Source organism: Pelobates fuscus, chromosome 4, assembly GCF_036172605.1.
Source record: "Pelobates fuscus isolate aPelFus1 chromosome 4, aPelFus1.pri, whole genome shotgun sequence".
Lineage (NCBI taxonomy): Eukaryota > Metazoa > Chordata > Amphibia > Anura > Pelobatidae > Pelobates > Pelobates fuscus.
In genome coordinates, this window is record NC_086320.1 from 178,285,392 (window position 1) to 178,310,188 (window position 24,797).

At 41.0% G+C, this 24,797-nt stretch overlaps 1 protein-coding gene across 2 annotated transcripts in view; it reads left to right on the forward strand.

Moving 5' to 3' along the window:
* PIGN (phosphatidylinositol glycan anchor biosynthesis class N) overlaps positions 1–24,797 on the forward strand; it is a 360,977-nt gene that overhangs the window by 131,498 nt on the left and 204,682 nt on the right. For both annotated transcript variants that reach the window (XM_063450558.1, XM_063450559.1), the window contains 4 exons: positions 7,893–8,075; positions 16,637–16,776; positions 23,192–23,291; positions 23,383–23,475. In XM_063450558.1, the coding sequence (XP_063306628.1) occupies positions 7,893–8,075; positions 16,637–16,776; positions 23,192–23,291; positions 23,383–23,475 (516 nt within the window). The remainder of the gene's footprint in view (positions 1–7,892; positions 8,076–16,636; positions 16,777–23,191; positions 23,292–23,382; positions 23,476–24,797) is intronic.

The window sequence follows — 24,797 nt, forward strand, 5'->3', positions numbered from 1 at the left end:
CGAACAATCAAGCGTTTCATTCAAAATAGTCAACAGGGTCACAAGAAGCGTGTGGAAAAACCAAGGCACAAAATAACTGCCCATGAACTGAGAAAAGTCAAGCGTGCAGCTGCCAAGATGCCACTTGCCACCAGTTTGGCCATATTTCAGAGCTGCAACATCACTGGAGTGCCCAAAAGCACAAGGTGTGCAATACTCAGAGACATGGCCAAGGTAAGAAAGGCTGAAAGACGACCACCACTGAACAAGACACACAAGCTGAAACGTCAAGACTGGGCCAAGAAATATCTAATTTTTCTAAGGTTTTATGGACTGATGAAATGAGAGTGAGTCTTGATGGGCCAGATGGATGGGCCCGTGGCTGGATTGGTAAAGGGCAGAGAGCTCCAGTCCGATTCAGACGCCAGCAAGGTGGAGGTGGAGTACTGGTTTGGGCTGGTATCATCAAAGATGAGCTTGTGGGGCCTTTTCGGGTTGAGGATGGAGTCAAGCTCAACTCCCAGTCCTACTGCCAGTTTCTGGAAGACACCTTCTTCAAGCAGTGGTACAGGAAGAAGTCTGCATCCTTCAAGAAAAACATGATTTTCATGCAGGACAATGCTCCATCACACGCGTCCAAGTACTCCACAGCGTGGCTGGCAAGAAAGGGCATAAAAGAAGAAAATCTAATGACATGGCCTCCTTGTTCACCTGATCTGAACCCCATTGAGAACCTGTGGTCCATCATCAAATGTGAGATTTACAAGGAGAGAAAACAGTACACCTCTCTGAACAGTGTCTGGGAGGCTGTGGTTGCTTCTGCACGCAATGTTGATGGTGAACAGATCAAAACACTGACAGAATCCATGGATGGCAGGCTTTTGAGTGTCCTTGCAAAGAAAGGTGGCTATATTGGTCACTGATTTGTTTTTGTTTTGTTTTTGAATGTCAGAAATGTATATTTGTGAATGTTGAGATGTTATATTGGTTTCACTGGTAAAAATAAATAATTGAAATGGGTATATATTTGTTTTTTGTTAAGTTGCCTAATAATTATGCACAGTAATAGTCACCTGCACACACAGATATCCCCCTAAAATAGCTAAAACTAAAAACAAACTAAAAACTACTTCCAAAAATATTCAGCTTTGATATTAATGAGTTTTTTGGGTTCATTGAGAACATGGTTGTTGTTCAATAATAAAATTAATCCTCAAAAATACAACTTGCCTAATAATTCTGCACTCCCTGTATAAATATAATAAAAATGAAAATCCAGCACACTCCCTTATCTACTAAACAGCAACTATGGTGCTGACACCTAATCTAGACAAAAAATAATGAGAGTTTAGTTACATTATATGATTATATATATATATATATATAGTAAGGCATAGCCTGTAGGGCTATAAAAGCTCAGGCCCCCTCTGGCTCAGCACTGGAATAGCCGGGTTCATTCGGAACCTTTGTACTTCCGGTTCGAGCTCGTCCCCACGTGATCCACTCCGGTCCGAAGTGCTTACCCTCTGCTCGGTACTATCCCTCCGTGCTCGGCGTCAAGCGCTCCAGCCCGGCAATCTACCGGGATCCCGACGAACTCCCATCCTCCCCAGCCAGACCCACGGCGGTTGCTGAATCCGGACACTTACTTACCTAATCCAGGGCCCAGAAACCGTGAGTCTCATCCACACCACCCTCAGCCAGACGCCTGGCATCCACGCACACTTTGCTCACCTGTTCCAAATTACGTCCTTATACTTACCCTACCGCTCGGTACCGCAGTTCCTTACCATCCGGTTTCACTGGTCACGCAGACCTCAAACCCTTACTCTCCAACGCGGTTCGGTAACCGGCCACCCGGCAATTAGTGTTTGCAAATTTCTTGCTGACAAAACGCATGTCAGCTCACAACGCCCCCTGGTGGACAAAATATATTTATATCCGTTTACTTTCTCAAAAAAAAAAAAAAAAAAAAATAACAGACGACCCCTGGTGGCCACACATATTATGACACAATGTTAAAATAAGCAGTATATATGTTTGTTGGTTTTTTTTTTCCCCTTCTTTTTCCCCAGATTTCACTATTAAGTTATACTCCTGGCTATTATATCATAATGTTTTCATGTGTAATATGTTTTGTTCAAATGTTTACTTGAACCTGCAACACATTTCCAAAAACCGGGTGAGGTTACCTATCACCTACACAGGTGTTTTATAAAAAAAATAAAAATAAAAAAAAAATTAATTAATAATACAATTAGATATTTAAAGCTAAACTTTTGTCTTTACGCACTCGGTAAGGATTAGCTTACCCCATGTCAGGGGTTGTCCCGTCCTTTGTCATGCCCTCCACATAAAAGTCACGACTTAAACCAAATACGTCCATCTCCTCAGGATTCACTCCTGGCCCAATTCGAATCCTGGTTCAACAACCCCTGATACTCGGAGCCATCATCGGACTCCCATTCCTAGCCTACCACTGGTAAATATTTAAGTTTCACCGCACTTTATCCTTAACCGATATTTAACAGAGAGGATACAAAGGATAACTTCTAACTCTACCCCCAGATTGTTACCCCACCTGACGTCCAAGCTATCACCCAAATCAACATCGTTATTTAAAGCGTTAACAGGTAAAACCATTTTAACAAAAAAAATAAAAAATATATATTTTCAAGCCCAAACCAATTAGCCGTCCCTAACCATATGTTTTATTTCACAGACGAAAAGGAAATAATAATAATCTATAAATCCCTCCAAAACCCAACGTTGGAAACTCGTACAACAAACAAATAGGTACGGTCGCACGACAATCACTCCACCCCGACCCAGTATATATATATATATATATATATACATATATAGGGCAGTCAACTGGTGACAACTGGCGTACAGCCTGTAGCTAAGTTATTGTAAATTAAAAATGTTCCTGGGAGGCATACACCCATCCTCGTCGGAGGTATTCGCCCCTCGGCCCAACGCATAGACAGAGCCTCACAACAACCACCCTTGGTGGTCAGCTAGGGTCTCACCAGTCACAGCCAACCTACTTTGTCTTGTTACAGTCACAGAGAGGCCAACGTTACCGCCACGTCATTTAGGTGTCCCTCGTCCAACCGGCCCTCCACATAGATAGAGCCTCTCTCGCCACTTGGCATTAGTAGGGCCTCACCTTCCTCATAAGACAGATAATGTTTCGCCGGCTCGGCATAGCTAGCACCAGTTGACTCAGGCAACTTCGCTCAGAATCAAAACCCGTCTCTTACCCTATTTTTCATTTTTTAGTATGTCTCAATCCCATGACCAAGAAGAAGAGCTGGCCATACCTGAAACCCCTACCAGACCCGCCACTCCGGCCGGCCCAAGCACACCCACCGAGAACCTAGAACCAGCCAGCCCATACGCTCTCCGGTCATGGACCATCCCCAAGCTCGCGGCTGAACTACGTCGCATGGGTGTCCCGTATCCAGCTACAGCCCGCAAAGCAGAACTGTACAAACTTTACATTTCTAATGCTTGTACTCCCCAACCTGGAGTAGTTCTGCATTCAGAAAACTATAATGAGATCAAGGGTCTGATGTCATCCCTCTTGGCCTCAATTACCACGATCAGCACCAGGCTGGATAAACTGGAAACTCCCCAGACGGCGACAGTCACCTCGCCCACACCAATCCTCACTCCGGTCCTCCTCCCCCACGGTAATGACACTACCATAAACCCAATACCAAGCACATCCTCCCACATCATCACGCCTGCACATTTCGTACCCCCGACAATACGCAAAGACATTCTGGAAGGCAAGGACATAAACCTGGTTTCTCTGCTAATCGCATCACAAGATGTCGTAGAGAACAAGGCTTATTGCTACGGTGATCTTTCGGTTGTGCTAAAAGCCAGAGATCCCAGGCTCAACCGGAAGCTCACCATACCGGAATTCATCCTTGCCTTCGGCCTCTACCGTGACGTAATCTGTTCCACTTCCCCTCACCGTAGGGAGGAATTGGACTTGTACATGCACAAGTTGGTGGACTTAGGACACAAGTATGGGGGTTTTTCCTTCTATGATTACCACAAATCTTTTTCGGCCAAGGCGGCAGCATCCATAACTCAATTTAACACTCATACCAACTGGAGTAACATGGATACTGAACTCTTCTGCCGCCATTTCGCGGGCCAAAAGCCTCCATCCTGTGCCCTATGCGCCTCTATCTCACACTCCACCAACCTGTGCCCAGTCGATCCTAACCTTCCTACCACTAGTCGGGCTACCTTCGGTTCCTCCACTACAGAACACAGAGGATTGAAGGACAAGTTGGGCAGACCCATTATATACCTTGGCAAAGCGCAGATCTGCAACAACTTCAATTCAGGAAGTTGTGGGTTCAGTTCTTGCAGACTGCTGCACGTCTGCTCAATCTGCTTCCGGGCACATGCAAAAACTATGTGCCCCAATCGTCTGTACCCCAAACAATGACTAACCGAAGTTAGCATCGACAACCTGGCATTTTACCTCCAGGCACACCCTTCCCTTCACTTAGTCAACTTCCTCATTCAGGGCTTCACTGAAGGTTTCCACACGGGTCTAGTCACACTCCCCACAGGTGTTCTAGAATGTCCCAACTTACAGTCAGCTATCCTTGACCCAATCACTACACAGTCACTACTCAAGACCGAACTGACTAACGGCTTTATCATAGGCCCCTTTGTTCACCCTCCTTTCGCCAGCTGGCGCACCAACCCTATAGGTATTGCCACTGGCAAGTCCAACAATAAAAAAAGACTTATCTACGACTTGTCCGCTCCTCATTCTTTACCTACTCCCAGCATCAATTCGTTAATACCTTCGGAAGAGTTTTCCCTGCAGTATACCACAGTAGATGATGCCATTCAATCCATTCTGAGGGCAGGGGGGGGAGCCTGGTTGGGAAAAACCGATATTTCCAACGCCTTCAAGCTCCTACCCATTCACCCGTCCCTGTGGCACGTGCACGGCATCAAATGGGAAAACAAATATTACTTTGCCACCCGCCTTACCTTCGGAGCAAAAAGTAGCCCGAAATTATTCGACATTTTTGCCGACACTTTATGCTGGCTACTCCTCAATGTCACTCACTGTCCCACTGTTCTGCACTATCTGGATGACTTCCTGACGATAGAACCACCTCAGTCCGCACCAGTTAGTCTCCAGAAAACGTTGGCCTTATTTACAGCATTGGGGGTGCCACTGTCTCAAGCTAAGACAATAGGCCCTACTTCAAAACTCACGTTCTTAGGTATCAACCTAGACACCGTTACGTTACAGGCTAGTCTCCCTCGTGAGAAGGTGCAGCAGATCATTGAGATGGTAAAGTATTTTCTGGGGAAGGACACGTGTACCAGGTCAGACCTACAATCCCTACTGGGCACGTTAAACTTCGCCATGAAAATCATTCCCCAAGGTCGGGCGTTTATCTCAAGATTGCTGAACCTCCTCCCGTTGCTCAATACAGACTCCAGCAGGATATCGCTAGATATTCACGCAAGGGCAGACCTACTCATGTGGTTACGGTTCCTAACTCATTGGAATGGGGTAGCCATGTTCATTACACCTTTATCAGACTCCTCACCCATCATCTGGACCGATGCAGCAGCTCACACAGGGTTCGCAGCAATCTATATCAATGACTGGTTCAGAGATTCATGGCCGGTAGAAACCCTAGGTCTACCCTCATTTCCGAGTACATCGGCTCTATTTGAGATCTACCCAATAGTGGCAGCCGCAAGAGTGTGGGGACACTTATGGCAGGGGAAAGCGGTAAAATGCTTTTCCGACAACAAACCAGCCTGTGACATAATAAACAAGGGTAGATCCTCCTCACTCACCATCATGAGACTGATTCGAAGGCTGACTTGGTTAGCAGCGACACTACAGTTCCATATCACTTGCATCCACATCCCAGGGAAAACCAACATAGCCGCTGATGCATTGTCTCGATTTAACTTACAGGTTTTCTTCAAGACACACCCCACAGCCAACTCCAGACCGGTCAGCACCCCTCCATTCCGAGACCTCATCCTGGACTAGAAAGACTGCTATCTCACAGCAGATACCTAGCCGGAGCAGCCCTATCCACAAACACATCCCGCGCTTATAATCGAGCATTTAGCTTATACACCAAATTCACAACAGACCATCAGTTAACCAACACCCATTCTTTAGACTCCATTATCGCCTTTATTTCTTTCTGCCACCTTAACCTAAAATTAGCATTGAACACCATTAAACTATATCTCTCGGGTATACAACATCATATCATCAGTGCCTACCCTAGTACTAAACCCTTCATATCTTCCTATCCCGTAAAAAACATATTAAAAGGTATACTGAGATTAGACATACCCACTACCTCGTCTAGACTACCGATAGACGGTCCCAAGTTCCGCTCACTCTCCAATATTTTGGACTCCAAACCTTTCGAATCCCATACCAACCTGGTTATCAAGACAGCGGCATACCTAGCTTTCTATGGGTTTCTACGTCCAAACGAATTCACTACCAATAGTGTTTCTTGTCAGCCTCTCTACATTTCAAATCTCCAGAGAAACACAGATCACTACGTTCTCAGCCTAGGTCGCACAAAAACTAACCAAGTAGGCCCACCGACTAAGATCTGCTACTACCCCACGGGCAATCAGTGGTGCCCGGTCGCAGTATTCGACACCTTTTTGGCCTCCCTCACAGGTCTCAATCAAAACACCCCACTACTCGCACTCCAAGGTCTACCCTTAACAACGGCCAAGTTCATTCAGTACGTCAGAACTCTGTTCATCCGACTCGGCCTCAATCCCACAGGATTTTCCGGTCACTCGTTCAGAATCGGAGCCGCTTCAGCAGCCTCTAGTCATGGCGTACCATCTCACATAATTAAAAGATTAGGTCGGTGGAAATCAGCGGTTTACACCACTTACATTCCACAACCAGAAATAGAACTAAGATCAGCATTCGAATGTCTTGCTATGTAATCTGTGTATAAATAAAATGAATTGTTTACTCCAACCCTTTTGCCCTCTTTTATTTCAGGCCTACCTCATACGTCGGTTACGGCACACCTCAACCGACTTTCATACTCTGGTATAATCAGTACACTTACGGCTTATGTCCCCGACTACAAATAGTAAGGCATAGCCTGTAGTTGTGGGAGGGGTTACCCGGCTATAAAAGCTCAGGCCCCCTCTGGTTCAGCACTGGAATAGCCGGGTTCATCCCTCCCACCACAACCCTCTATAAACCATTCCTGGGTGGGCCCTCTTTTATTTCAGGCCTACCTCATACGTCGGTTACGGCACACCTCAACCGACTTTCATACTCTGGTATAATCAGTACACTTACGGCTTATGTCCCCGACTACAAATATATATATATATATAAGTCACAAAGTCCTTGCACACAGGCTCTATGTAGTAAATCCGGGTTGTTGCAGTCTGGGGGAAAATCTTATACACCAATAGTAGAGATGACCAGCACTCTTGGTTTGTAGATAAAGGTTAGAAGTTGTAGACTTTAATGTTGAAACATTTTAAAACTATTCAACTATTCAACTGATCAACTATTTTAAAATGTTTCAACATTAAAGTCTACACGTTTTAACCTTTATCTGCTGATCATCTCTACTATTGGTGTGTGTGTATATATATATATATATATATATATATATAAGTCCACAAACCTGCACTCCAGAGTGTTGAAATAAATTTTGGCGCGGTGCTGGTCTGCAAGATTACCCAAACTGCATATAGAAGATAGCACTCCAAGGATTTCAAAGTAAGGTAAAGTAAACCATAACTTTTATTCAGCAGATGCTGTGAAAACAACTTTCTTCAATGATTGTACTAAGAATGTTTGTTTGTTTTATTCCCCTCTCTCTTGCTTCTAGTTGATTTTGTGCAGATCTCTTATCGACCTTGCATTAGAAGGACTCTCTTACTATCATACCTATGATAGATTTTTCCTTGGCATCAGCGTTGTCATGGGGTTTACTGGTTGGATTTTGTATATTATTTTAATCATCATAAAAACACAAACCGATATCATCCAGACTTCGTCAAATTCTAGAAAGGTAAGAACCACTTCTGTTATTTTAAATTGTTTGCTTAGGTTTTATCAATGCTATATGTATTTATCTAAATTGCACAGAGCTTGCACATTTGCTCTTCAATGAGTGCAGTTAAAATGTCATGGTTAAATTATTTCCTTTAGTTTCCCTTCCCCTGTTCATCTTCCTCTTCTTCCTCTTTATAAATCTGTCTGGACTATGGTAACAGTATGAATAACAAGGCAAATCTGTATATATAGTAGCTAAAAGGGTCAAACTTAGTGGCTTTCTCAACTTTGTCTCTATTTAAAATGCATTATTTAACATTGCGCTAGATACAATAAGAAAGTGGTGAGAATATCTAAATTTCACAAACTTGCATGTCTGAGTTGCAGGGCTTTTAGTGGGAGCACACAGAAGAGGAGAGCACGCTGTTTGAGCTTTCCGCTTATGCTCAGCTTGCTGGGCAGTAACAGATGATGTTATGACTGTGATTGTGCTACAGCTGAGTTAATGGCAGTGATCTTGGGTCGGATAATGGCTGATTCCAACCAAAGATAAATAAATGGCATTGCGTGCTGAGGAAAATTATAAAATTTTCCCCACAAGGTTACCACCCACGTGGACCTTGTGGAGCACAGGACACAAAGTCACAACAGCCAATCAACACAGTATTGTACAGTTAGACACTCCCAGCTAATGTACACAAACCATCCCCTCTGCCTGTGATACAATTACCAAACACAATGGACTAACTTATTTACCACAGGCAGAAAATATCCAGTTTTACCCAAAGTCCAAAACCACCCGAAAACAACAACAAATCCTACATGGATAGCCCTGATCTGGGTGAACAACATATCCAAAAATCACCCAGATTAGAGCAAGAGTTCAAAGGTTTTATGGACTTCACATTTGATCGACCGCAAGCATGGCTTTCATGCCCAAAATAGTTCCTCAGATTTAGGCTGTGCGGCCGCTCTATCTTCTCCTCTATCCTGGAGATAATTGGCTTAAGTGGCTATGGTAAGCCAATTATCTCCAGGTACAGGAAATATCTCAAAGTCCAAAATCTGTTACAAAAAACACATAAAAATACATAACTCATATAATGCAATGTTTAACCTATATGTCCAACATATCCCCAGATAGCTTGGGTCTGAGCGCTCAATATGTCCGAACAGCGCTCAGATCTCACAAATACAGTTGGATCGCCATGTGGTTAAAGTTGTCTCTTTTGACCAACCACAAGCATGGCTTTCATGCCCAAAATAGTTCCACAGATTTTGGCTGTGCGGCCGGTCTATTTTCAATGTTAAAAGTGCACTATAGTAGGGTGAGGTCAGAAAATAGCAAGGGCTGATGGGAGATTGAGGAGGGTCAAAGCAGCCAGTTTAAACTGGTCTGGCAGTGCCCCTGGGACAACGCCCTGCTGAAGAAACAATAGGACAGGAAAAAGGGGGAGGGGAAAAGGCACATTTTTCCATGGATTTAAAGGGGCAGAAAAAGTGTTTTAAAATCCAATAAGCCCAAATATACTTTTTAAATGGCAATACACCCCAGGGGCCATAGTCGCAGGGCAGGAGGCTGGCAAGCAGGCCCCTCCAAAAACTCATGGCAAACTCCCTTAACCCCTTAAGGACACATGACATGTGTGACATGTCATGATTCCCTTTTATTCCAGAAGTTTGGTCCTTTAGGGGTTAAAAAGGGGAGTTTGTCACAAACAACATAAAAGAAATTTAAAAACTAAAAACAGAAACTTGCACTAGGCAAGGCTTAGAGGAAACATTGCAAATGCCAGTGTACAGTGGCACATGTGTTGGCCAGCATAGCTTGGCTCTTGCTGGTGGTATCAGGGTTCACAGGATGGAACAGCGTGATGTCATCAATGTCCCAGATTGGAGTCTGGGTAATGTGCTGCTCTACCCCCGGGATCACTGTAGGAAGTGGTGCAAGCTCCAGGGCCGAGAGAAAAGCCACTGACTGTGGGAGTAGTGAAATGAAGCTGCCTTCCGCTGTGTTATATGCTAAGTTGGTTTCCCGGGCCCCATTTGTAGGGTATGGCTCTGTCTCGCAGCGGTTTGGTAAGTGGCCTTAATGATTGTCGCCATTGGACAGTAGGGTGAGAAAAGTCCCCATAAAACAAGATGGTATAGGTTTTAAAAGCGTAGTGTGGGACCTTTCTTGCCTCTGTCATAATCGCAGCGCTGTCCGCTTCCTATCGGAACCGCACCATCAGGTCTCGAGAGACAGTAGTGGGGGCTTGGGTGATTTGGTCACTCTAAAATGCATAATGGTCACTATTACTTTCACTTTAGTTGGAGGTAGCATGGAGGCTCATAGCCTTCGTAATAAGTGCGGGATCTCTTGCAGAGGAACGGATTTCGGGATACCTCAGATCCGTAGATTCTGCCGCCGCTGAGAATCCTCCAGCAGTGCAAATTTCGATTCAAACCGGTGCTGGTTTTGTCGCATACATGCCATCTCTTCAGCTAGGCCTTGATGCTGGCACTTGTTTGCGTCGGAGTCCTCTTCCACTACCATTTTACTTCCCACCTGTTATGTCTGAGCAAGGTTTGTTTGATAATGTAAGACTGAACATAAGTTAACTCCATTTCTATATTAGTAGCAAGAGACTGTTAAATATCTAATAAGATGTGGATGTGATGCATTTTCTTGGGACTTAGAGATTTAAGTAACAATCTATAATGTTTTTGCTATGCCAATAGGAAATTAAATTTCAAAGAAGAAAATTAGCATTTAGAATTTTTTAAATACTAGTGGATATGCATTTAACATCATTTTAGGTTGCATTTTTATTTATATAAATACAATGTATAAGAAATCTATACAAAGACTTTATTATTCCATCTGTTATTGCTCCATGCTTTTATAAAATTCTGTTGACGTAACCTATTTGAGAGTAGATATCTGTACTCTGGACACAATATTTCTTTTTTTTTTCTTTGCAACAGACAACGGTTGCAAGATTTCTGTGTTTGCATTGTGTTTGCATCTAAACAAGTTTATTAGAATATTGTTTTTTCAGCAAGCGAAGAGGAAACTACACCAGTTTTATCAAGGTGAACTATTCTAGATGTAAATGTGATCATTATGTAGCACATATTTTGTGCCATTTGTGATCTCCTCCCCAAGTACATTGATAAGGGTGTTCTGTTTGCTGTTACAATTCTACAATTATATCTGAATAGCCACACAGAAATCATACTGTTGGGTACTGCAGTGCAGTACAATGATGATGGCAATTACACTGTTTGATTTTCTAGTTAAATGCCCTGTGTCTTTCAGACATTAAAGCCTGGTTAAAGAAACAAAAAGGATATACCGTATATTTACAAGACAATATTTTAGTCTGCTGTATACTAGGTGTGATTCTTATTCAGCTGTGGAACAAACACTGTCCAGATACATTTAGGCCTGTGAAGATTTTGGGCATAGATGACTACCAACCTGTGCAAGCCTTTCCTTCAAACTGATTTAGGTTAAATTGGCTATTTTTGCTTTGCGCACTGGTTCTGTTTCATAAGAATGCTCTTTCTCTTCATCGTTGAGAAAATTAGCTGGCTTGATACTGCTGAAGTGTCAAGAAACAGAGCGTTCTCTCTATAGTTTTCTTAGAACAGCAATTATCACTGTTTCTCCATGTATTTTGCACTGAGATACTCCTACGCTGTTACTTTTTCCACCTCTTTTTTCAAGTAATAAGACAAAACACAATCATTAAGTTTCTGCCCTTGAAAACTATAACTTATTTTTTGGCTTCTGTAAGGCTCAAATATGTGCGGACATTTTTTTCAAGAAGTTAGACCACTACTGTTCATTAACACTTTATTTTTTTTGAAACTGAAAGTATAGCCAGATGGAGCTAATATTATATGGATGCAAAATGTTGGTGTTTTCAGGGTCACTTTAACCTGACCTGCACGCAGAATGTTGGTGTCGTCAGTGTTACTTTATTGCACCCAATGGTCCTTGGCAAGGGCTTTTATTCCCTCCCCATCTGTGTCTTGTTATTAGTGAAGTACATATAAGGTGGGTCTAGTGGAGGAATAATTGTCTCTTTAGCATTTTCTTAAACCTTAAAGAGTTTCTCCAACCCTTTTTCACAGTTAATAGAATAATGCCCTATTGATATTATTTTATATGCCCCCCACCCCTAGTAAAACTCTCAAAGAGTGATTTAAATTAAAGTTTAATTTACCTTAATCCGGCGCCAGGCAAAGGCATGTCATATGAGCTCCACCGAGGTCCAAAAAAGTATTCACGGAGAGAAGTCTTTAATTCAATCTTTTTAACTGATCAGGGCACATGCACGTGCTTTGAGCCGTCTGGGGGAGGGGAGCGGAGTTAGGTAAAGAAGGAGGAGGGAGGGTGGGTAATTTAAAAGAATTAATAAATAGCGAAGTATATTGGGAGGAGAGAGGGTTTCATTCAGTGTTGGTGGGAGGGAGGAGAGCAGAAGTGGTCATGATGGTTCGAGTAGCCCTTTAAGCTTATTTTGTCTTCCGTTGACATGATCTGGCATGGAATTGATCTAATGATTGTCCCTAGGCATATGACATTGTTGCATTTTGTTGCATACAGTTGAGCCCAATTAATGAACCAGCTAAAGTATTGACTCTTAAAATCATATGAATGCTGATACAAACGAAAAGTCATGTTTTACAAAATATTAACATCATTAAACACCTTGCCAATATGTTTTTAACTCACACAGCTAACACCAACGTAACCAGGGTCTCTTAAAGGGCCTGCATAGAGTTAAAAAAAAAAAAAGGAAGAAGCGTAATGGAGGAAACTGGAGTAGTATACATTTAGAAAGTGTATACACCAACCAAAGAATAGGTATAAGTCTGTAGGGAAATACTTGGCCCTTTGGTTCCCTCACATTTCTGAAAGCATAACCAAAACTGAATAGTTGTAGACCAAGAGGAACTAAATGGCTTAAGGAAGAAAATACATTCTGTTGAAATTTACCAAAATAGTATAATTGTACCAGGGTTAGAAGCATGCACAATATTTTTCTAATAAAGAAAAATGGAAAACTGCACATATGCTATGCAGTCTCTATCTAAAGTAAAACAAAAAACAGTTATGTAGATGTTCCATTTCTGTGAAAGCACATCCCTTTAACATAGCCCGAATGCTGTGTATGTCCTTTGCACATCTAAATTACATGATCTAAAAGCACTGTTGCTACATGAGCATACATTTAGACACTGTCTTAGCACCTTAATCACTACACCTTAAAGGAACACTATAGTGTTGGAGTACCTATTAATGTTACTGGCTCTTCTCAGTAAGGATTTAAAAGGCATTTTACTTACCTTTTCTCCATTGGTGCTCAGGTCTCACCTTGGCTGGTCACTCCTCTATGGCTGTGATCATCAATCTTGGCGATCTTAGCCAATCCAATTGTTTCGCATAAGAGAGCATGGGGAGACCATTGAGCATCTCCATTGAGCATTGCCAATTAGTGAGGTGAGCGTGAAGTCACTGAGCATCATCAGTAATTTCATACTCCGGATCAGAAAGATCCTGTGAATCCTCCATATAGGACTCGGTGAACTCCTCCTCAATATCACTGAGCTCAGATTCAGAGTTCAGTTGGGCTTTTGCCCTTTTCGAAAGTCTAGTCGATTTTGCATGACTAGTGGCTCTTTTGCGCGGTGGTAAATTAATCACTCCGTCCATTACAGGTATGGTACTGTCCATCTCTATTCTTTTTGAGGAGTGTTTAGCCTTATATGAGGCGTTGCGGCCAGGCTGAAGCAGAGCTTGTGTGAGTACAGGTACTTTCTCCTGAGTAGTAAGCTGAGCCGATCTCTGTGCCTGTAACAGGGTCTGGGCAAATACCTGAAAGTGAATCAGACATAACCCCCATCATTGACACCAGGGCCTTGTCATTGCTTTTGCCATGGAAGTGTCAATCAAAGCCTGCATGTCAGCAGGATCAGTAAAATCAGCAGAAAAATCAGCCTCATGTCCAGAGATGCCTGGAGAGGCTTCTAAATTAATCTGCATGTTTGCTTTAGTTCCAAAAGGCCCAGGAAGATCCTGTCAGATGGCATTGTAAATATACAAACAAACCTAAGGGAATGAATAAAGTAAAATAATACCAAAAAGAAAGGGTTGAGTAACCCTCAAGTAAAAAATAAATAAATAACTAAACAGGATAAAGAAATGAAAGTACTCACAATAGCGAACAAATAGCAATTGCAATAGGAAAAGGCAGGAGCTGCCCGGCCGCCACTACAACTAAACCCCAACTTGGATTTCTGGCAGTTGGGGATCAGAGCTGCGGCCAGACATACAATTGAAGGGAAAAAACTTCTCGATCACTGTGCAGGGGACAAAGACGCCCCTGAGCCCCAATTAATCTTGGGGGCAGGGAGGTCACAGGGAAAAGAAATTATCAAAGGATATACAATAAAGCATATAACTGAAGCAAATAAAGTAAACAAATCAAATTAAGTTAAAATTAAGTAACTAAATCTATTTATAAATATGAAAATATTATAATTAAAATATAATAACTATATTAACCCCAGTAATGATATGAATAGAGTAAAGTAAAAGATCCCACAGTTAAGAACCGTGGGACCCAGTGTCACTTAACTGGGGGAGCAGCAAAGAAAGAGGAAGTAGTATACTGGACACCACCTATTATGCTGTGAAGAGGATGCTGATTGGTTGTTCCTGTTGCTAGGAAGATATACCTCTCATGTTATTTACTGGTTTCTTTTATACTGATTTAATGTTATTTTTCTTTGCTGCAAAGGGGAAAAAAAAGAGAGTGCAGAATAATAGGAGCCTTCCTGTCTTAATAAAATCTGCATACATCTTGTGGTTAGCCAGAGTGTCACTTTAAGTTGAAAGCTATTTTCCTCACTTGCAGGGTGACACTGCCGCTCCCAACATGCTCACATGCTGCTGTTATCAGTACATGATATTTCACCTAGATGTCACCATGTGTCTTCAAATACAGTTTTACACAATTCATGTGGGATTAAATGGGGTGGAGGGGATTATTAAAATAAATAAATAAATAAAAATCTAACTTTAGTCTCAATTTAAGTTGAATATTTTCAAGGAACAAGCAAATGACTTCCATTCATCCTTTACTTCAGCTTGCTGAAAGGGTGAGTTCTGTAAGTTTACAGATAACGAGTGAATGCATACTGCAATGCATTATTTACAGATTTTTCCAACAAATCATTGCTTCAAGTAACTCAATTACATAATTTATTACATTGTCAGAATGTTTTTCAGTTCTGTTTTAATTGTACATTCCCCATAAATTAATATTTGACCATATAAACATCTTGTGTAAATGAAACGTTTGAAGTTACCTTATCATGCAAAAACATGCTCAAACTTCATGGATAATTGAGTTTCATGTAGATATTATACTAGCCAACAAAGAGATAATATGCCACTATTTATTGAACATTTCCAGCTTATATTAGTTCAGGGCGCTTCCATAATTCCTAGAAAACCATCTCAAAATGCTATCTGTGTGTTGATTCATTAGTAACTTTGTTAGGTAAACTTTTGCACCTGATAATTAATGTAAATTGTAAACCAATTTGAAAACCATGGAGCAGCAACTCAATGCCTAACATCATGGAGACATGTTGAAGAGGTTCCGTTACTGTTCACACCAAATATAGAATGATGAAGAAATGTCATCCATGTGGAATGATAGATGAGCCTTTGTGGTGGTTTGATTATCTCGTTACCACTTTTTTACACAGAGCAGACTCTAAACTGTACAGAGAATGGTCTGTGTTTGTATGTTGCATGTTTATTATAAATAAGTGTAAGGGATGACATTCAAACAGGTATCCATTTTAATTAGGAGAGTGGTCTTAGACACTTGTTGGTCTGGTCTAACTTGAGAAATGTTGTTTTGCATTCACTACATATCACAGTTTTGGAACACACTCCAACATAAGGGCAATATGCATGCATTCATTAGAATGTAAGTTCTTGTGTCCAATTTCTTGTCCATGATTCCAAACTGCATAATTTTTAGTTCTGTGCAACAATTACAATGGTTGTCCGCACGCTCTGCTCACTGGCGACGGATGTAATAAGCTTCTCAACTGTCAGTCAGTGCTGAGAGCAAACCTGCAAGTAGAAGCTTATAGGAATACCTCCTGGTGCCAGCCTTTAAACAGCTCCTTGCCTCCCTACCATTTATGCTTGTAGTATGTCCAGTGCTTCGTCCACGCCACTTACTAAACACTACTGGCAAACCCACTCTCCCTCACTCCTTCCCCTGATCTGATTTGGCACATGCCACCATGGTCTATCGTTGCTAATGCATGATAAGCATTTTATTGTCATGTGTCCAGGAGAAAGGGGAGGATGGGGTGGAACCTAATATATAAGGCAAAAATTAAAATGAATTAATATACTAACTAAAGTAAACCTTTAATTAATTTGCATTACCATTTTATGTAACACTATGAAAAATAACTAAACTTTTCAAATAAAAGAATAATAGTGGTAAATACAATTATGAAAAATCTGACATATCTAAATTTATCTTGCAGGAAAGTTCTCACCTCTCAAGATATGGATTCACTGCTCTAGGGAGTTTTATCACCTTCTTTTTGATGATCCAGTCGTGTCCTTGGACCTACTATGTTTATTGCCTTTTACCCATTCCAGTTTGGCACGCTATTTCCATCGAGTAGGTTGAGTTCCAAATGAGTTTTAACAATGTACATTTGTCTTATTTTACCTTTCCTGTCTTCTGAGTCACAATCCTCAAAGCACAACTACATTTTCTGCAACATAAATTGTTTCTGAACTCGGGAGCAAACAATTCCTAAAGTAAAGAAATTGGGATCTCAGCAGGAGTTTACAACAGCAATGTTTTCTACACTTAAAAGACTTAAAGTGTGCCTTTTATTAAAAATAATGAAATGGGTTATATAAATGATAGTTTAAAGCCTGTGTGGTTTATATAGACAGCCCGCATATCGAGGGATGAGCATGCCCGCTCAACAAAAGGCAGTACAATTTTTCACCTACAATAGCCGTTTATTACCAGCAAGGTAGAATTAATTTGTCCCAGCATAAATATGAGACTGTAAAATGATACATTTTTATTACATTACATTATTTATGCCAAAATAGCCAACCTAACTATTTTTCCAGCATGACTATTTTGTAATTCCCATGACATTTTTCAACCCCATGGTTAAATGAATACTAAACTATATATGCTGGGAAGATCTTTAAACTAGAGTTAAAACATTAGCTTAGCTAACTTGCTAAGTCTTTTTTTTAACACTTCAAACGACAAAAAAAATAAAAAAGTGTATTCCTTTTGGAAATTGAACAATGGGTAAACACTATAATTATGCCAATTGGCAAACTACTTGCATTGCATAGTGAATCCAAAGTAACACAGACAAGTTATCTGAATTCTTTGTTTCCCTTTGTGATATGGATCCATAAATGTAGCACCTCAGGGCCTGCAGTAAAAACGCATGGTAGTCTGTAGTGACTACACAAATAACACCGGTGGGGGAATGGTCAAGCCCAGCAAACACATATTTCCTGTTTAATTTCGACATTTAGCTTAGTCAACATACTTTCCTCTTGTGTGTTGGTCAAAATGTTGGGTTCTGACAGATACTTAATTAACAAATGTTTATCTTGTTTAATTTAAAAGGAAACCATAAACGCTAATAATGCAAAAATCAAAAACACCAGATAATAAATACAAAGGATATTTTTTTTTGTTTTCCAATACAAAGGTAATTACAATACCCATCAGTTTCACAATCTACAACACGGAAGACCGTGTACATAATGAAAAATAATGAATTTTTTTTAATCATAACGAAGATATGAAACCCTTTTTAGGTGGCATCTCCAATATGACTATTTAAGACCGGTCATCTTCCATTCTTCAAACTACGGTGAGATTGCCTTCAAATGTTGTCAGTATGGTGAAATTTAGCTAATCCTCTATCAAGAGTCTCTAACCCATGTTTAGATCAGCTTAATGGAGCTCAGAATAGATTTAGTGGCCAAGATTGCTCTTTATTCAGAATTATTACTTGTTCCTTGGAAAACACCTTTGGTTTTGATATCCAAAATGAGGAATGCATCTAAGATTGATAGCACATGTTCATAATATGTCCCAAAACTACCATAAATACCCTTGGCTGCAAAATCCCCAAACTTCTAAAGCTCTTAACTTCATTGTTAACTTCATTGTCAAGTTTTGTTAAGGAACATCTCAAGCAGATATTCTCTCCACATTCTCAATCTCTCTTTTTTAATGGGATCGAATACGACACTGATCCTTTCTCTAATTGTAATTGTTCTTTTTCATGTTCTTTGATTTGAAAATCATCTTTTGAATTTATTTATCTATAAAATATTTCACCAGGATGGATACATTGAGATCGCTCTCGTTTTCAAGTATGTCCTGGGTCTTTGTCCACAAAACATTGCATTGTTACAATAGGATACAATATTACAAAAAATACAATATACAAACTATATATATATATATATATATATATATATACACACACATGTATACATTTAATACATAACAGGTAATACATATATTCAACCATGACAGGTGCATTCTGTGCTGAGATATATTGCCATAGATCTCTTAAAAGATTTTTGATTGAATGAAGATTTGACTGTGTGCCTGAGGTTATTCCATAATTGCGGTGCTCTGTAGGAAAAGGAGGATCGAACCACTTTATTTTTGTATTGCGGTTTGTTAAATATCATGCTAGTACCGGATATTTACTTTATATTGCACATATTGTTTTGCAGATTTTTTTTTTTTGTCCATTAAATAATATCAAGTTAATCAAAAATACAATATACATTGTTAATGTTGTAAAAGACTATTGTAACTGAAAAAGACTGATTTTTAATGGAATATCTACGGAATACGGAATATCTACAGAGCACATTATCAGCAACTGTATGTCCTGGGTTTCAATGGCACATTGTGTTTGTTAATCCAAGTTTATCATGTGAAAGGGATAATTGATCACAGAGCGAAGGGAACGAGGAGGGGCATACCTATGGATCTGTGAAGAGATATAAGAGGGCCTAGAATTGTTCAGTGCTTTATATGTATGGGTTAGCACTTTGAATTGACTCCTATAGGATACAAGAAGCCAATGTAAGGACTGACAGAGCGGTGAGGACAGACTAGAGAGGAAAATCAGTCTGACGGCGGCATTCATTACAGACTAGCGGGGCAATACGGCTTTTGGGAAGAACAATCAGGAGAGGGTTACAATAATCCATGCAGGAAATTACTAGAGCATGAACAAGCTCCTTGGTAGCATCTTTTGTAAGAAAGAGGCGGATGTGGGCTATGTTTTTAAGTTGGAATCTACAGGATTTAGCAACAAACTGGATGTGAGGCTCAAAGGTGAAGCCAGAGTCAAGTATGATGCCAAGACAGCGTGTTTGCAAGGATGGATTTATGTGGATACCACTGACTTGAAGGGAGAGCGACAGAGGAGGATCAGTATTAGGAGGAGGAAAGACAAGGAGTCCAGTTTTAGAGAGATTGAGTTTCAGAAAGCGGGAAGACATCCAGTCAGAGATGGAAGAAAGGCAAGCAGTGACACTTGCAGGACGGGGAGGAGAGCTATATTTGGGTGTCATCAGCATACAGGTGGTAGTGGATTCCAAAAGAGTCAATACGTTTTCCAAGAGAGACAGTATTAAGAGAAAATAGAAGGGGACCAAGGACAGAGCCTTGGGGAACTCCAAACGAGACAGGACGAGGGGAGGAGGTATCCTTGGAAAAGGAGACACTGAATGAGCGTTGGGAGAGATAGGAGGAAAACCATGAGAGGACAGAGTCACAGAGACCGAGCGATTTGAAGAGTTTGAAGGAGGAGATCAACGGTGTCAAAGGCAGCAGAGAGGTCAAGAAGAATTAATATGGAGTTGTGGCCTTTGGATTTAGCTGCAATTATGTCATTACTAACTTTGATAAGAGCAGTCTCAGTAGAGTGGAGAGGGCAGAAGCCAGACTGAAGAGGATCAAGGAGAGAGTTGGAATTGAGGAAGCGAGGCACATGGGTACAGACAAGTCTTTCCAGAAGCTTTGTGGAAAAGGGAGCAGGGATATGGGACGATAGTTAGAAGGGGAGGATGGGTCAAGAGATGTTTTTTCATGATAGGTACTACAGTGGCATGTTTAAGGTCAGCAGGGACAATGCCAGAAGAGAGAGAGAGCAGTTAAAGATGTGTGTTAGGGAAGGTACAAGACAAGGAGAGAGAGATCTGATGAGGTGAGACTGGATAGGATCGAACGAGCAAGTGCTGGGGTGAGAGCAAAGGAGGAGCGCAGCTACTTCTTGTTCAGTAGCTGGGGAGAAAGTCTGAAGGGTAGGAAAGGCATGATCTACATGTAGTTGAGAAAGAGAAAGACAAGGAGGGGAGAATTCTTTCCTTAGCTGTTCAATCTTGTTGGTAAAGTAGCATGCAAAGCTATCGGCTGGAAGGTTAGTTTTGGGGGGTGGTCACAGCAGGGCAGAGAAGATAGTTAAAGGTGTCAGAGACGCCTGGGATTGCGTGAGCATGAACTAATGAGAGGAAAAGTATGACTGTTTGGCAAGGGCTACGCTGTATGAACACAATATAAATCTATAATGAAGATAGTCTGCCTGGGTGCGGGACTTCCTCCAGAAGCGTTCAGCAGAATGGGAGCAACTCTGCAGTCAGCGTGTTGATTTAGTATGCCAAGGTTGGGGGCGTGTCCTTCTTGAGGTGCATGTTTGGAGCTGGGCTGCAGCGTTCAAGGCAGAGGTGAGGGTTGTGTTATATGTGGAGATGGCCAGTGAGGGACAGGAGAGGGAAGGGATGGATAGCAGTTGTGAATCAGTTTCAGATGACAGCTGCTGGAGGTCAATAGAATTAAGGTTCCTCCTGAGTTGAGTGAGGTTAGGCTGAGGTTTTTGGGTGAGGGGGTAATCGAGAGCAAGCGATAAGAGGTGTTGATCAGAGAGAGGAAATAGAGTGTTGAAGATATTAGATACTGTACATGCATCAGAGAAAATAAGGTTGAGGGTATTGCCAGCTACATGGGTGGGAGAATTAGCCCACTGCAATAGACCAAGGGAGGAAGCAATTGAAAGTAGTAGTTTAGAGGCTGCTGAGGTCAAAGGTGGGTTAATGGGAATATTGAAGTCTCCAAGAATTAGGGATGGAATATTAGAAGAGTGGAAGTAGGTTAGCCAGGCAGCAAAGTGGTCAAGGAAGAGGAGAGGGGAACCAGGGGGACGATAGATAACGGCAATGCTAGCAGAGAAGGGTTTGAAAAGGCGAATTGAATGAATTTCAAATGATGGGAAACAGAGGGAAGGGGGGATGGGCAGAGTTTTTAAGGAGCAGTGGGGTGAAAGGAGAAAACCTACACCGCCACCTTTACTCTCTGCTTGTCTTGGATTGTGGGTAAAGTGAAGACCACCAAAGGATAGTGAGGCAGGTGTAGCAGTATCAGAGGGAGAAAGTCCTCTTTCTGTTAGTGCAAGTAGGTTTAGGGAGTGTGAGATAAATAGGTCATGGATGGAAGTTGATTAGAAGGTGCTGCACACAGAGCGTGCATTCCAGTGGGCAGCTTTAAAGGAGGAATTATAGCGAGAATGACATGGAATGGGTATTAGGTTGTTGTGGTTTCTGGTGTTCGTACCAGGTGGCTTAGTAGCGGAGGGACCAGGGTTTGGAGCGACATCACCAGCTGCTAGGAGCAGTAGGATGAAAAGGAAGAGAAGGTTGGAGTAAGATTTAAATGTTGGGGAAGAGAGTTTGCATTTAGGGGATTTAGGAGGGGTTGAGTAAGTGGAGCATCAATAATTGTTGGTTCAATTGCAGGCTCAAGATGGCCAATGTATCTCTATGAGGAAAATTCAGCGTCTCCATGCAGAGCGTGGAGAAGCTGAACGGCAACACTGCCCCAGGAAGCACCTCCAGAAGGCAACGGAGGAGCGGCCACTGGAGTGGTCCCTAGGTGACAAAATAAACACAGACTTTTATCTGAAAAGGCAGTGTTTTCATAAAAATGCCTGGAGGGAATGATTATATTCACCAGAACAACTTCATCAATCTGTAGTTCTGGTGACTACAGTGTTTATTTTAGAAAACTTTAAAGGGAAGCTCCAGTGCCAGGAAAACAGTGTGAGGACGTCCAGAGATGCTCTAGCACAGGTTTCCTGTGCTGGGAACCAGGAAGTGCCCTCTAGTGGCTGTCTAGTAGACAGCCACTAGAGGTGGTTAACCCTGCAAGGTAAATATTGCAGTTTATAAAAAACTGCAATAATTACACTTGCAGGTTAAGAGTAGTGGGAGTTGGCACCCAGACCACTCCAATGGGCAGAAGTGGTCTGGGTGCCTGGAGTGTCCCTTTAAATTACAGTTTGTTGGTTGATTGGATAATAGTGTATTTCAGTCAGCAGTGGTGGTTGTATTTTAATTATAAGACAATACAAATAAGTTACAGAGTGAGCTGGTAGTACAAATCAATTATGTGAATAGCTGTTCTTGGTTTATCATTTGAGTTGTGCCTTTGACCTTATAAAAAAGTAATAGAGAACAGCAGCATTCACTATGAGTTATTATGTAATTGTATTTTTTCCATGGCATAAGCCCAACTCTGCCTACTTCTGCTGAGCTCAGTCCTGCCTGCTGATCTTGCTGAGAAGATGCTTAGAAGACATGCCAATTCTTGTAAAACTGCTGCGTTTTCTATTAAATGGCCTAATAATACATGGCAGTGCTTAAGGTTTGATTCAAAGCATTAACATTTGTTTTACCACTTGCAGTAATGTATCACAGGTAACATAGTCTTTCATTGTGCATTTGTTTGTCAAATCTTTTGCTAGTTGAGACTTAGATACATTCATTTTCTTCTAAAATTACTTTTCTGAGCAGCATGGCCAGAATGATCCAAGTGGTAATATATCAACTACTTAATCTCTTGGCTTCCCGCATTCATGTATCTGCTGTGGTTTGCTTACTCCAAAGCTGATGTTCAGAGGTGATTAGAGCAATAAATGACTTTTTCATTTTAGATGATTTTTTATTTTCTTATTGTCTTTCAGAGTCTGGATACTTAACAAGTTTGTAGATTACATGCTTTCCATTTCACTGGCTAGAACTATGGGTTTTCTCCTTGTTATCATCTTGGCAGTTGAATTAATGGTGAGTTATATAAATATGTTTGTTAAATGATTTCTTAATTTTATCATTTATTTAAATTTATTTGTATTTACTCTATTTTTTTGTGTTTTAGGTCCTTAGTTTTTTCTACCGAGCAGTGCTTACAGTGGGTTTGATTGCATTTGCTTGCTGGCCAATCGGTACAAAAATGTACACTCAATCTAAGGTACTACATTAACAATAATATTTAAGTATTTAACCCCTTAAGGACACAGCTTCGGAAGCTGGACCTACCCTTAAAGACACAAGCAATTTTTGCATTATTTGCCATTTGTGTTCAACCACATTTTGCATCTTTCATTAATTGCACCTACACATACTATATACCGTTTCTTTAGAGGACAAAAAGGGCTTTAATTCAATGTCACATATAGATATATAAATTATAAGGTGTTTTTTTTTTTCTCTAAACACCTTAGACACACCCAGGTAATCCCTGAATCCTGGACTGGTAAGGGGTCCTTGAGGACTGGGTTGAGAACCCAGATTTCCACACAATGGTTTGTGTTGGCCCCGGATATATTTGTATAATTCCATCTGTCTGTTTGACAGATTGTGTGTATCTAACTATGTGTATGAGAGTTTTTATATCTGATTATGTGTGTCTATTTCACTGTTTGTGTGCATCTAACTGTGTTTGAGTATGTCTTGCTGTGTGTCTGACAAAGTGTGCTTGAGTCTCTGGCTATTTTTGTGTGTTTGACCATGTGTACATGTGCAACTGTGTGTTTGTTTGAGGCTGTATGTGTGTCTGACCACGGGAATCTGTGAATTTCCAACATTGTGTATCTGTGTATGTGACGGTGTGTAATGTGTATGAATGTATTCCTAAAGAGTATGTCTATGACAGTTTGCGTGTATATCTGTGTGTGTGGCAAAGAGTGTGTATCTAGTTGAGGGGGTCCAACCAATATTTATTTAAGGGCCCCCAAGATTTCTGATGGAATCCCTGTATGTGTATTTGTATGTATGTGTACACACCCAAATACAGATCATACTTTCATGGGTTTCTTGGTGGTTGGTTGGTATATAAATTAAAACTTTGTGTGTCAGCATTATTGGCATGGTTTTGCTGATGCCCTATTCTTTTTTCCACTGCCACTCAGAATTAGATTCATTTAGGTTGACACTCTAGAAATCTCTCTGAAAACCATATTCTTGAGGAACTACAGAGCAATTACTCCATTCAAATCGTAGCATCCAAGATTCTTCATGTCAATAACATAGCTTGATCAAATTGGATTAATCAACCAAGAAAAGGCTAGGCCAGTTTAGATGCTCATTTAAATTTACCGAATTGGTTTATTTCAATGTCCTCTCTTCTAGGGGCTACTTGTTCAATGTTTACTGTTAAATGCATCATTATGTTGTTAACTACATTCTCTACTCGATTTTTTTTCACAGTGAAGCTGCTCTGATATATTTTTTTTCTTTCAATTTGACAATTTTTATTAAAGTTTTGTGTGGGTACAGAATGAAAAAGAGGGG